This window comes from Tupaia chinensis, unplaced genomic scaffold (assembly GCF_000334495.1).
Source record: "Tupaia chinensis unplaced genomic scaffold, TupChi_1.0 Scaffold000568_1, whole genome shotgun sequence".
NCBI lineage: Eukaryota > Metazoa > Chordata > Mammalia > Scandentia > Tupaiidae > Tupaia > Tupaia belangeri.
In genome coordinates, this window is record NW_006160082.1 from 235,054 (window position 1) to 249,450 (window position 14,397).

At 50.7% G+C, this 14,397-nt stretch overlaps 1 protein-coding gene across 11 annotated transcripts in view; it reads right to left on the bottom strand.

Moving 5' to 3' along the window:
* The window catches only part of DGLUCY (D-glutamate cyclase), an 83,879-nt gene that overhangs the window by 17,632 nt on the left and 51,850 nt on the right, over positions 1-14,397 (bottom strand). For all 11 annotated transcript variants that reach the window (XM_006157994.2, XM_014591396.1, XM_027775486.1 and 8 more), the window contains 3 exons: positions 12,111-12,314; positions 7,212-7,472; positions 871-970 (listed from right to left, as the gene is read on the bottom strand). In XM_006157994.2, the coding sequence (XP_006158056.1) occupies positions 871-970; positions 7,212-7,472; positions 12,111-12,314 (565 nt within the window). The remainder of the gene's footprint in view (positions 1-870; positions 971-7,211; positions 7,473-12,110; positions 12,315-14,397) is intronic.

The window sequence follows — 14,397 nt, forward strand, 5'->3', positions numbered from 1 at the left end:
CTCTCTGTCTGTCTGGCGAGCGCACGCACCCTACAGTGAAAATCTCTCAAAAAAAAAAAAAAAAAAAAAAGACCTACTCATCCAGAGGTTTTCAGGCCATCTCTTAGAGGTTTTTGCCTTAGGACATGTGCACTTGAGAGAAAGAGACAGAGGGGAACCCCACCCCCCCAACCAGGGGATGGCCACGCCCAAATCCCTTTTCCTCCATTCTCCTCCAACTGGCATCTTGGGCACCCATGCACATGTGCCCGGCGTGATTTTCAAGCCACCAGGTCTGGTACTCAAACCACAGCTGGCCACGTGGGTGTCTAGCAACGTAACTGCTATGCCATCTGCCAGTCCCGGTTTTTAGTAATTCTACCTCCTCCTTTTTTTTTTTGGAAAGGGTTTTGCTATAGGGCGCGTGCGCTCGCCAGACAGACAGAGAGAGACAGAGAGACAGAAAGCGAGAAATCACCCCCCCAGGGGGGATGACCATGCTGCAATCCTTTCTCCTCCATTCTCCTCTCGGGATCTTGGGCACTCATGCACACGGGCCCGGCGTGAGTTTAAGCCACCGGGTCTGGGACTCAAACTGCGGTCGACTACATGGGAGTCCAGTGACAGCCATTACGCTAATTGCTGGTCCCGTATCTCCTCCTGCTATTGGGAAGACATCGATCCCTGCTAACCAGGGCCCCACTATTTCCAGAGATGCGAAGCCCTCAGTACACCTGAAATGCCCCCGCTTCCTGTGCTGGTCTGGTCCATCAGACCCCGGTCTACCTGGGCTCATGGCTCTGTTCTCACTGAAGGGCTGGGGGGAGGGGGCTGCAGAGATTCCACTAGCAAAATGAAGAGCCTGTGGGCTTCCCTACTTGAACTACATACCTGGGTGACTTGGGGTCCCCATCTTTGCACAGAAACGCCTGAGCAGCTTCCATGGTCTCACCTTGGTAAGTTAATATCGGGATCGGTGTCTTCAGAACACCTGGAAAATAAAGGCCAAGGGTGAACACAACAGCCCAGTACCGTGTTTTGGAAATTCATGTTGACTTTTCACAAGTTCCTTTGGAGCGTATCATTGCTGTTGTTGAATGACGTCTATTTGTAAAACACTGTGAGGTGCGACAAAACGATGGCGTAGAAGAAACTTAAGTTCCCTTTTGGTTCCGAGTAAACTCTCGGTTGACAGGGGTGGGGTGGACGTGGCTAGGGTGAACTAGCAGACATACCATGTGAAACCTGCCTCTATCAGCATGGGGACGGAGGCCTATTCTGGCCCACTGCCTCTCCGAGCGCTGGGAACACGTTCACGTGCCCACGGTGATGGTGTGCCAGCCCTCTGCTAAATGCTTGTCATGCACGCTCTCACCTAATTCTGCAATTTTGTGCCACAAGAACGGCTCTTGTTCCCATTTTATAGAAGAGGAAAATCAAAGATGCTTGGGCAAGGCCACTGTTATAATTCTAGTTCTCACCCCAAATTCTCACCTACCCCCACCCTGCCGCAAAACACACCTCCTGCGTACCTTCAGGGAGTTTAAAGACAACCAAGGGGTTGGCAGGTGGCATGGTGGTTAAGGTGCTGGCCTCCCACATGACTGACCATGGTTCAAGTCCTGGACCTGGCAGCTTGCTTTTTCACTTACCCTCTCTCTCTGTGTGTCTTCCTCTGGTCAAATTAAAAATAATGATAATGAATAAATATTAAAAAATAATAATAAATAAATAATTAGTTTTTTAAATGATAAGGTTAAGTTCCAGAATCTGAGCCTTGGCTTAGCTACTGCTATTGGAGAGTTTTGCAAAGTGAATTGGATTTTTTAAAAAAGCATCTTTCCAAATGACAAAAATAATACATATTGTAGAATATGTGGAAAATCCACAAAAATCCACTAATTAAATAAACTTGGTTTTGCTTGTTCATCTGCCTCAGCTGTCTGGGGTAGAATCCTGGAGCGCTCACCAGCCCAGGGTGAAGTCCTCTCCACACAGAGCCAGAGGCAGAGGGTCCAGGATCTCCCATCCAGGTCCTGGTGGGCCTGCTGCTCCATGGCCCGGGGTGTAGGGGACGGGGCACCAAGAGGCAGCCTGGGGACTCTGACCACCCCATCTCCATCATCAGCCCATCACACTCCTCTTGTATAGCCGACCCAGGGAAGCACAGCGGCTGGTAAACCATCTGTTCGTAATGGAGTGCCCCTCCAGATGCGTGCTCCCACCATGTTACCAGGCCCAAGTCCTTCGGGAGCCATCACTGCCACCCCCATGAGTGGGTGGGGCCAACCGAGGTGAGGAGCAAGAATCCAGAGGTCCTCAGGGACTCCCTCCCTCCCCAGCCATCTACTGGGGGAAAGGCCAGTAGATGGCGGCAGGTCCTTCAGGGGATGCTCAGGGGCACATGCTACAGGTGAAGCAGTAAGCCAGAAGATGGGGTTGAGGTGGTCAGGCTAAAGCCGCAGCCCCTCCCTGTGCTGGGAGAGGCAGCCTGGGGACCCTCTACTCGGAGCCAACCAAGACTGGGTGCAGCTCTCAGTGCCGCTTCCCAGCCACACGACTGTGGGCTCCTCTGCAAGGTGGGGGTTCATGATGCCCGGCTCTCAGGATTGCCATGAGGGCGTGATGACGTGGCCTGGCTCAGCACCTGGCTGGGAGCTGGCATAGACACGTGCTATCTAGACCGACTCTTACTTCCTTGAACCACAATCAAGGATATGTTGGTCATCGGAAAAGCCATGACAACCTAATAGGAGCCCAAGGAGGGTCCCAGCGAGCCATAGCATGTCCCAGAGTGGGCACCCATATGAGAAAGGACACACGAGGGCCTCTGCAAGGGACCAGGTCCCCACCCTGACTACAAAGAAAGGCCGTCAATTGGTTTCGACTCAAGGCAGGGAGCAACTGATTCTGTCATTTTTCTTTAAAACATTTTCTGGACTTTACTAAAAAGGACTGAAGTGGGGGTCAGCAGGTGACATGGTGCTTAAGGGTGCTGGACTCCCACAGAGTTGATCATGATTTGAGTCCCAGACCTGGTGGGTTGCTTCCTCATTTTCCTTTTCTCTCTCGCTAACTCTGTTCATCTCTGGTCAAATATAAAATAAATAAATAAAGGTAAATAAAATAATTTGTTTAAGAAAAAAGGATTCAATGGACTATTCATGAAAAGACCAAATCGCTTTTACTGTCTTTATCTAAATGTAGCGAAAAGTTCTGCAAATCTGATAGAGCAAATTCCGCCCCGTAAGTCGCCATGTGGTGAGTCCCCACTCTGAGAGGCTGGCAGTGACCTCAAGGCTGAGCGGTCTGTGGGGCAGGAGGGCAGAGCTGCTTCTGGGAAAGTGGTGGCTAAAAATGCCCACCAGGCAGCTGTCAGGTGGGGACGGTGCGCCTGTGAGTGGCATTGGCACAATCGCTGTCCCCTCCTGCCTGACGACAGCCTTTGCTTCAGGGCAGCCTGGCTGGTTTTTCCCTGCTCTCAGTGCTGCTCCTTCTCAGTCCCTGCTGCTTGCTACGTCCCTCTGCGCCTTGCCCTCCTAATGCGGGGAGCCCCAGGGCACAGTCCTGGTGCTTTGCTCCGTGTCCCCTTATTCCCGTCATGATCTCATTGGTGTCTTGGCTTGGCGGCCATCAATATGCCAACAGCCTTGCTGTTCATCCTTCTAGCACAGACAGCACTCACGAACGCCTGTCGTACATCCGGCCACCCCCTCGGCCTCGCGCTGCACGTCTGACAGGCATCTCATCCTCAGCTTCAAATCTGCACCTTTGAAAAACATTTCATTGTGGCCAAGTACACATAATATAAAATTTATCATTTTAGTTTTTTTTCTTTTTTGCTGTAGAGCACATGCACCCACTGGAGAGGGACAGAGAGACAGAGAGAGCAAGTGAGAAATCACCCCTCAGGGAGGATGGCCATGCCACAATCTCTTCTCTAGTCTCCTCATGAGATTTCTGGGCACACCCATGAATGCGTCCAGTGTGTTTTTCAAGCTGCCGGGTCCAGGACTCTGGCTATGTGGGATCCAACGCCTTAGCCACCTCGTTGCATGCTGGCTCCCTTTCAGGTATTTTGAAATCTGTGATGCACAGTCCAGTGGGGTCAGGTACATGGACATGGTCATACCAGCATTCCCTCCCCCATTTCCAGAACTTTCATCTCCCCGAGCCGAACCTCTGTGCCACTCATCACTCCATTGCCCCGAATCCAGCCCCTCGCATCCCCGTCCTACTCTGTCCCTGTGATCTGACGACTTCAGGTACCGCACACAAGTGGAAACATGCAATAGTTGTCCGTTTATGATGGAAAGATCTTAGTTCCACACTTAGTTCACTCAGAGCAGTTTCCAGGTTCACCCACCTGGCCATGCACGAGGGCGCCCTGAGGCACCAGCTCTGTGCTTCCGTGTGGCTTTGGAGAGCCCCGCAGGGCACTGGCTTGCAGTTGGGCATGTCAGGTCAGCGTGACCCAGAATTCCCACCCCAGCTGTGGCTGACATCAGAGGGGAGGCAGAAGGAGGTGTCGGGGCACCCTCCCTTCCCACTTTCAGCATCCTTGTAGATTTGTTTAAGAAAAAAGGATTCAATGGACTATTCATGAAAAGACCAAATCGCTTTTACTGTCTTTATCTAAATGTAGCGAAAAGTTCTGCAAATCTGATAGAGCAAATTCCGCCCCGTAAGTCGCCATGTGGTGAGTCCCCACTCTGAGAGGCTGGCAGTGACCTCAAGGCTGAGCGGTCTGTGGGGCAGGAGGGCAGAGCTGCTTCTGGGAAAGTGGTGGCTAAAAATGCCCACCAGGCAGCTGTCAGGTGGGGACGGTGCGCCTGTGAGTGGCATTGGCACAATCGCTGTCCCCTCCTGCCTGACGACAGCCTTTGCTTCAGGGCAGCCTGGCTGGTTTTTCCCTGCTCTCAGTGCTGCTCCTTCTCAGTCCCTGCTGCTTGCTACGTCCCTCTGCGCCTTGCCCTCCTAATGCGGGGAGCCCCAGGGCACAGTCCTGGTGCTTTGCTCCGTGTCCCCTTATTCCCGTCATGATCTCATTGGTGTCTTGGCTTGGCGGCCATCAATATGCCAACAGCCTTGCTGTTCATCCTTCTAGCACAGACAGCACTCACGAACGCCTGTCGTACATCCGGCCACCCCCTCGGCCTCGCGCTGCACGTCTGACAGGCATCTCATCCTCAGCTTCAAATCTGCACCTTTGAAAAACATTTCATTGTGGCCAAGTACACATAATATAAAATTTATCATTTTAGTTTTTTTTCTTTTTTGCTGTAGAGCACATGCACCCACTGGAGAGGGACAGAGAGACAGAGAGAGCAAGTGAGAAATCACCCCTCAGGGAGGATGGCCATGCCACAATCTCTTCTCTAGTCTCCTCATGAGATTTCTGGGCACACCCATGAATGCGTCCAGTGTGTTTTTCAAGCTGCCGGGTCCAGGACTCTGGCTATGTGGGATCCAACGCCTTAGCCACCTCGTTGCATGCTGGCTCCCTTTCAGGTATTTTGAAATCTGTGATGCACAGTCCAGTGGGGTCAGGTACATGGACATGGTCATACCAGCATTCCCTCCCCCATTTCCAGAACTTTCATCTCCCCGAGCCGAACCTCTGTGCCACTCATCACTCCATTGCCCCGAATCCAGCCCCTCGCATCCCCGTCCTACTCTGTCCCTGTGATCTGACGACTTCAGGTACCGCACACAAGTGGAAACATGCAATAGTTGTCCGTTTATGATGGAAAGATCTTAGTTCCACACTTAGTTCACTCAGAGCAGTTTCCAGGTTCACCCACCTGGCCATGCACGAGGGCGCCCTGAGGCACCAGCTCTGTGCTTCCGTGTGGCTTTGGAGAGCCCCGCAGGGCACTGGCTTGCAGTTGGGCATGTCAGGTCAGCGTGACCCAGAATTCCCACCCCAGCTGTGGCTGACATCAGAGGGGAGGCAGAAGGAGGTGTCGGGGCACCCTCCCTTCCCACTTTCAGCATCCTTGTAGTCCCTGTTCTTCCTTGTCTCTGGTGACCTTTCACAGCCTGAGGTTGAACACGGCCCTCCTGTGCCCAGGGAACTCCCGGGGCTCCTGTGTCACCCAGAATGAAAGCCCAGTGCTCACCGCATAGCTGGAGGCCTCTCCCCATCTGACCTCTGCTAGCTCTCTGTCTCCTAACGCGACTTCTGTCATCCTCATTCACAGTCCACTGACTGATGCCTTCTCTTAAACCCACAGGGCCCTACCATTTCTACAGCCTGGACGCTTCCTTCAGTGAGCCCAGACCTGGCTGCCTCATCAACTCCAAATGTCACCTCCTCCAGCGGGCCTTCCACACCAGGCCCCTCAGGCTCTATTCCCTGATCTGTTCCACTTTTTTCCATTGCATCATCACCTACTTTATTCTAACGTTTCTTATGCTGTTTGTTGTCTGCAGTGCTCCACTAAAAGCCGTGCACTAGGAGGGCAGGCTTGGCATCAGTCTTGCTCACAAACGAATCTTGAGAGCCTGGAATAGTGCCTGGCACGTAGTAGGTGCTCAATACACATCTGTGGCATGAGATGTGTCTTATAGGGCTTGAAACCCTTTATAAAATGCTAAAGGAAAAAAAATGTTCTGGAAAATTCATTCTGAGGGATACAGGGAGCTACAGAGAGGGAAGCAGGTTAGTTCACCAGGCTTCCAGTGTACGGGAGGGACACTTCCTGCAGGGTGGAGGGGAGGCGAGGAGCTTTGGTTCACACCGAGCCCAGTGCCAAGCACTCCGGCAGTGGCAGCACAGCCTCACATGGCCAACACCTGCAGCCCCAATGCCCACCTGGTGCTCCAGGTCCCCTCTGCCCTCCTGGGCTGGGCTGAGCCTTTCGACCACTTTGACTCCACTACTTGTCTCAGCTTCGGTGGCCCAGGGCTCCCCTGGGTTCCTGACGGTGCTTGGCACGTCACTCCTGCCTCCCACAGGGAGGGCAGCAGGTGCACAGGAGAGGTCACATGCTTAAGAGTCTCCTGGGCTCAGGTTCGCATTCCAGCTCATCACTCCTGCCTGGGTAGGTCATCTGGACCTCTAGAACCTCAGTCTCATCTATAAAGTGGGGGACTGCTGCTTATGACAGTTTTTCTGAGCTCTCAGCAAAGTGCAAGAGTTTGTCGCCCTGTGCCTGGCACCCCACAGGAGTGCCACAATGCGGACTCACCCACGTGTGGGAAAACAGACCGAGCATCTCACGGCTCACCTTGCTCGATGGCGTCCTCGGTGAGCTTCTTGTGCAAGCTCCAGGCCCTCCGATCGACAACCAGGTGGACCTCCTTCTCCAGGGCCTGCAGGAAGGCGGCCAGAGCGATGGCTCCGGGGGGGCCATCTGTCTCTTCCGGAGGCTCGTGATTGAAATGCGTGGGGAAGCCCGTGGTGATGAGCACTGAGCGGGCGTGGGACAGTGACAGGGAAGCCTTCAGCAACTCGTCTTTACAGAACAGGTGCCCGATCCCCCGATTACCTAAAATTATAAAAGCAAAATTAAATCATAAAGTAAAGTAACTTTGTTTAAAGTAGAAAGTTATGCTAAGAGTAGTTTGGCTTTTTCATTTCTTTTTGTTTTCTTTTTTACTTTTTTATTATGTCATTTTTGATATAGCATGCATGTACATATGAAAAAGAGCACCCCCTTCAGGCTTAGTCACATCCTAATGCCCCTCCTGCAGTTCCCCAGCCCAGGGACACTGGGCACTTGCATGCACACCCCCCAAATGTTTCCAGTATGACCAGCTAAACTTGAACCGTGGTCAGCACAGAGGATCCAGCCCCACGGTCTAGCATGCTACCAATTGCACCACAGCGAGAGGCCTGTTCGTTTTTTAAGAAATCAATTCAAGGAGGACCAGCAGATAGTGTAATGCTTATGTTGCTGGACTCCCGAGGTTCAAGACCCAGAGTCGGAGGCTTAAAAATCAGATTGGGTGCATGTGTACCCAAGATCCCCAGAGGAGAATGGAGGAGAAAGGATTGCAGTGTGGCCATCTCCTCTGGGAGGGTGATTTATCGTTTTCTGTCTGTCTCTCCAGTGAGTGTATGTGCCCTATAGCAAAAATCTCTCTTAAAAAAAGAAATAAAGAAATAAAGAAAAAAAGAAGTCAGTGCAAGGGCTGTAGCAGGGACTGTGAGTTGTTCACCAGAATGAACTCCCCCCAGACCCAGTGGTGAAGCGCAGCTGGGTAAAGGGCCGAAAAGCCTCCTTTACAGTTAGGTGTGGCCACTAGCCCGGGTCCTCCCTCGTGGAACATGACAGAAAGTGCTCTGTGTCACCCCAGGCCTGGCCGCACCCCGTGCACTCCTCTGAGCTCGTCCCCATGTCCTGGGTGTGGAATGTGGACAGCTCAAGTCCCTGGGAGTTATAGAAAGGGAGCCAGAGTGGCTGGGCCCTCAAGTGGCTGCTTTGAGCACATCCTCTTTCCTACCCTAGAAGGCCCACCTAGGATGTGTGAGGCCTCGGTCCCAACTGTATCGGAGCAAAGCATCTTGAGGCTTATTATGAAGGCGGTTTAGCAGATCCTAATGAACACAGGGTCTATAGGAGGAGAAAAGGAAATGGTATTGTCTTCATTGGGGATTACCCAACAAAACACCCTCAGACAAGGACGTGGCGCAGATGTCTCAGTGGGAGACAATGTCAGGAAGTGCAAGTCAGAGATGGGGAAAATGGGGGCTGGGTGGCGGCACAGCGGTGAAACACCACGCTCTGCAGGTCGGCCCCTTGTTTCTGCGCTTTCCCTTTCTCTCTCTCTCTGTTTTGCTCTGGTCAAATTAAATAATAACAACAAATGGAATTAAGTGCATATTCTTAAAAAAAAAAAAGATATCCCTTTACAGATGATACAGGGACATCAGCCAGTCATGAGTCTGCCCTCCCCCTGAGCCTCCTGCAGACAGTCTACGAGCACTGAAGAATGGTGGTGTAGACGACCTCTCGGTCTGCATTAGGGGATGGGTGTCCTGCGTCTACAGTTAATTTACTTCTCAATTACTTTTTTTTGTTTGTTTTAATGCTAAGCTAATAGCAGAGTTAATCATTCATCATCTCTCATGACCCTCATGCCAAGTGGGAGGGTCATCGATCTGGGTAAGAAGAATGTCTGTGAGAGAGAAAGTCTTATGGAAAATGAACAATGCCCTATGTAAGAGACTACACATACCAAACCATGAACACTCACCTCCACACATGCCTACAGCCCAGACGGTGCATCTGTGGTGGGCGTGTGTCCAGAAATGACTACGTGTTTGTATGTAAAGGAAACCACATTCTCTATAGGAGGAATTCGTGAATGAATGAACAACCAAACAAGACAACTAAAATGCAAAGAGCCCTGTGGTTTCACAGAAGTTTGGGTAACTGCAGACCCCCTGTCATGGGAGGACAGACTTTGCCCCCAGCCCCAGAAGAAAGGATCACATTTTTTGTTGTTGCCGTTTTGTTTTTGCTGTAGGGTGTGTGCTCACTGGAGAGAGACAGAGAAGGAAAGCAAGAAATTGCCCCCCAAGGGGGATGGTCACACCAGAATCCCTTCTCCTCTCTCCTCCTCCTGGGATTGTAGGCACCCAAACACATACGTGCACCTGGCGTGATTTTCAAGCTGCCAGGTGCAAGGCTTGAACTGCAGTCAGCTATGTGGGAGTCCAGAGCCTTAATCACCACACCATCTGCTGGCCCCGAGGACCAGACATTTTCAAGCTGGTCTGCACTATCAAATCCTTTGTCACGGGGTTGGCTAATAACACAAGAAGGACCTCCAGCTGCTGCTCTTCCTAGAGCCCTGCCCGGGTGCTGTCCTCTTTAAACAGCTGTGTGACCAGTCTGTCTGGATCCTGGGGACTGAAAGGTCACCTCCCCAGGCTGGCTGCCTCAGCCCTCTGTTCACCACACGAGCTGCACCATCATCAATCCAGGTAGCTTTGTAGAAACAGGAGCTGGGTAGGCCACCTATGCCTTCTCCACACGAGGTACAAAGGACGGGTGGTACTCCAGGTTTTAAATCACAGCCCAGAATAAGGGGCAGACGAGGAACTGGGATGCCGGCCAGGAGGGGCTGAACCAGACTGTGGCAGACTAATTTAGCCAACATTTATCAGTCATCAGCCTTGGAGTCAGCTGACATGGGTTCAAGTTCTGCCCTGACCATACGGACTTGGGCAAGTTTCTTAACCTCATATGCTTCGTTTTTCCATGTTAAATTAAGCTAATAATAACTGCTCACAGGGTTACCAGGAGAATTTAATAAGATAAAACATGACATGCTTTTTACATTTTTTTTAAAAAAGAAGTTTTTGCAATAGGGTGTGTGCACTCACTGGAGAGACAGAGAGAAATAGAGAGACCGAGAGCAAGAAATCATCACCCTCAGGGGTGGGGTATGGCCATACCGCAATCTTTTCTCCTCCATTCTCCTCTTGAGATTTTAGATACTCACGCACACACATAGCATGAGTTTTAAGGCTGGGTCCGGGACTTGAACCATGGTTGACTATGTGGGAAGAGACACAATCACTACGCCAGGGACATGATGTTTGCATGAAGCCCAGCACAGAACAAAATGCAGTACCTGACAGCTATTACAACTCCCAGAGGGAGGAGTCATTGTTAATCATTGTTAGTTCTCCTGGTATCGTGAGGAGGAAACTGTGGCAGAGTCTACTCTGGCATTCTCTCACGAGTGCCCACAAATGCGCTGAGTTTACCACGCATGAAACAGAGCTCTCTGCTAGGATTAGAAATTTGGCTCTTAAGGGCCAGCAGGTGGCATGGTGGCTATGGTGGTTGGACTCCCAGATAGCTGACCGTGGTTCAAGTCCCAGACTTGGCAGTTTCCTTCTCAGTCTCCTTTTCTCTCTCTTGTCTCTCTCTGGTCAACTTAAAAATAAATAATAAATAAATAAATAAATAAATAAAACAATGACAATGAATAACATTAAAAAAAAAAATGAATTTGACTCTTATATGAAGATGCAGCTGGAAGTTAAAAGCTGCTCTCCCAGCCATGGTGGTGCATGTGGGTAAATGCTTCCACTGTGGAGGGTCGGACCATTTGGGAAGCCCAGGTTCAATTCCTGGCCCACTCTGAAGGCCCACATGGTCTACAGTCCCAGCTACTTGGGAGGCTGAGGCAGAAGGACCAAGACAGTAAAACCCTGTCTAAAGAAAAAGAAGGAAGATTCCCTCAAGCAGTGTTCAGCAAACCACTTTCTAATTGGAATCAGCAAACCCCACCTGGTCTGTGCCACGTCCTGAAACCTGGTGGCTCGCAAACCATAGAAGTGCTGTCCTTTGCACCGAAGCGCAGCATATAAGGGACGGGCTGGTTGCACACTGCAGTGAGGCTGTAGCTGCAGGGTCCTGCTCCAGGCACCCCCCGAGGAGAAGCAACCCACTCCCACCCCTGCTGCCCAGGGCCCTATTCTATGCCCAACTTCAGGACAATGGCACAAAAGGAGAAAATCAGAGACATGAGTGAATACATACATGACTTTTTAGAAGTGATGACAGTTGTCATTCTCTCTTTCTTTTTCTTTTTTTTTTTTGAGAGATTTTTGCTATACGGCACATGCACTCACTGGAGAGACAGTGAGACACAAAGCGAGAAATCACCCCTACTGGGGTGGTGGGGTGGGTGGCCACACTGCAATCCCTTCTCCTCCTTTCTCTTCTTGGGATTTTGGGTGCTCATGTACACACGCCTGGTACCAGTGAGTTTTGAGCTGCTGGGTCCAGAACTCAAACTGCAGTTCGCTACATCAGAGTCCGGTGACATAACCATTACGCCATCTGCTGGTCCCTTCTCTCCTTTTTTACTTACCTACCTAAACTCATTTGGTTCTATGTGGCCATGTGCCCAGCTAATAAACTAATGAAACTCCTTCACATGTTTAGCCATTAAAAAAAAAAAAAGATCACCCATAATACCATTACCCAGAGACCAGAATGTGGCGTTCTGATGCACTGCTGCAGCTGTGGGGATTCACACATGGTATATAAACATTTAAAGCATCTCACTGTGAGTGCAGCTTGCATCCTGCGTGTTTTAGTGAACATCACATCTAGGAAGATGTCTGCGGGTCATTAAGGCATGAGTGCCTTGTTTCTTACCTGGGTCTACGGCAATTATGGTCTCCAGTTCTCTGATCTTCTGAACGGCTGAAGCTGACGCGATGCTGTAGTGCAAAGGATCTTGGGAAATGTGGTGGACCTCTGGAATTCTCTCCGGGGTGACACGGCTGGCTGGAACCCTTGGATCCTTTAGATCTGTCATAATGCTGCGATCCGGCAGGCTGGTGAAAGCCAGTGGGGCCTCTAAAACACATGACAGGAGGGACTGAGCCCAGCCACTTCAGCAAGCCCAGACCACTCTCACCTCACCCACTGTGGGGTAAGATGGCCCCCAGGCAGCACCTTGGCCAACTGCACTCCTAGGACCACTTGGCACCGAAGTCAGAACAAGCTGGTTATAGCTAAACCAAGTGTCATTAAAAACTGCCTCTGATTTTTTTTTTTTTTAATGGCTAGAGGGTGCATGCACTTGCTGGAGGGAAACAGGGAAAGAAAGGGTGAGGGAAAGTGAGAAAGCACCCCCTCCTCTGAAGTGATGGCCACCCTGTAATCCTTCTCCTTCATTTCTCCTTAGGATTTTGGGTACACACACACACACACACATACACACACACACACACATACCTGGTGTTCCTGAAGTGGCCAGGTCTGAGACTCGAACCATGTAGCCAGCCATGTGGGATACAGCCACCCTAACTACCACACTACCTACGGGCCCACTGCCCTCAATTTTTAGGAAAGTGAAGATGAGTCGAATACGGGAAAAGAAGGTACAGCCACAGCGAAGATTCCATCACTTTACCCAGGGATATCAGAAAGTATTTGCAGAGCTCTTACAATGCATGAAGCCATCTTGCTTTATTTCCCAGCAAATGGGAGATTTGGCAGCCTCTGTGAACCTGGTTTCTGTTTTTCTTGTAACCCCCACGGTTTGCTTCAGGTTATGCTAAGTTTGTTCTTCAGTAAACTCTCCCCTGGCTGATGCCGTGGCTAGTGGTTAAGGGAACCAGATCTTATATGGCTGTGGAATCCCAACCCTGGAGGCTTGAAAAATACGAGGTCTGCATGTGTGCGCGTGCCCCAAGTCCTGGCAGGACAGAGAAACTGAGGAGGGATTGTGGAATGACCACATCCCATTTTGGGGATGCTTTTGCCGTCTCTTTCTCTGTCTCTCTCGGGTAAGCACACACCCCCTCTTGTAATAAAAACAAACACAGACCTCTCCCCGACTGACGCAGCGACTGGAACACGCTCTGGGTGCTGCTACTCAGTTGGCCGGGGCTACATGGGAGGCCTGGCTTGCTCAGCAGCCCACCCTAAGCCGCTGGGCGCAGCAGCACGCAGCTCGTGTTTCGGCTGAGGCAGGAGGACTGTGAGCTTGGGGCCAGTGTGGGCAACATTGCAGGACTTGGTCTGGACAAACCAGGTGAGGGGGCACGTGCTGTAGTCCCAGTGACCCAGAAGGCTGAAGCAGGACTGTGACAGTGAGACTTGTCTAATAACCCTACACACACACACACACACACACACACACACACCCCACAAAGCCAGAACACAACAGAACCTGTCCTACTACATTAGAGTGACACAGTCCAGCAGTTGTCAGAAACGGCTTGAGTGTGACAAGTGCACTTGAGTTTGGGATGGGACCTTATCCTCTCTAGACCTGTTTCCTCAACTACAAAATAATGGTAATGCCTCACACGGTTGTTGTCAGAACTAAGCTGGAAAACACACATAGAAGTGTTTGGCCGCGGGCTGGATGGAGAGCGGGCGCCCAGTCAGTGACGGCCTGCGTTACTGAGCCAGGCGCCGGATCCTGCTCTTTCTTACGTCCTTGTGCCTGGCTCGAGAGGCGCGTGGTCAGCGTCCTTCATTGACCTCTTCCGCCCTCCTCAGTGTCAGCTATTCCGAGGGCTCTAACTCTGCTCACCTGCCTGCTCCCAGAAGGCAGGGCCATCACGCTTCACCTCAGAACCCCACATGGCGCCGTGCACATAACACACGTTCAATAATTGTACACGCGACTTAAGTAACCGTGTCTCAGATTTTACGGGAAGAGTAAAACGCCTTAGGTTTAATAGAAAGCCAGATTCAGCCAATACTATATCATGCTGGGTAAAGTATCTTCACAATCTACATGATATAGCAATTTAATGTATGACTAATAATAAAAAATTAATTTAAAAAAAGGAATGCTGTCCAGATAAATTCACTAAATTCTGTGCTTTGTAGTGCAAGTGTGACTGACCTGACCAGAAGTGTCTAGTGTCTTGGACAATGGGAATTATTTATTATTATTATTATTATTATTATTATTATTATT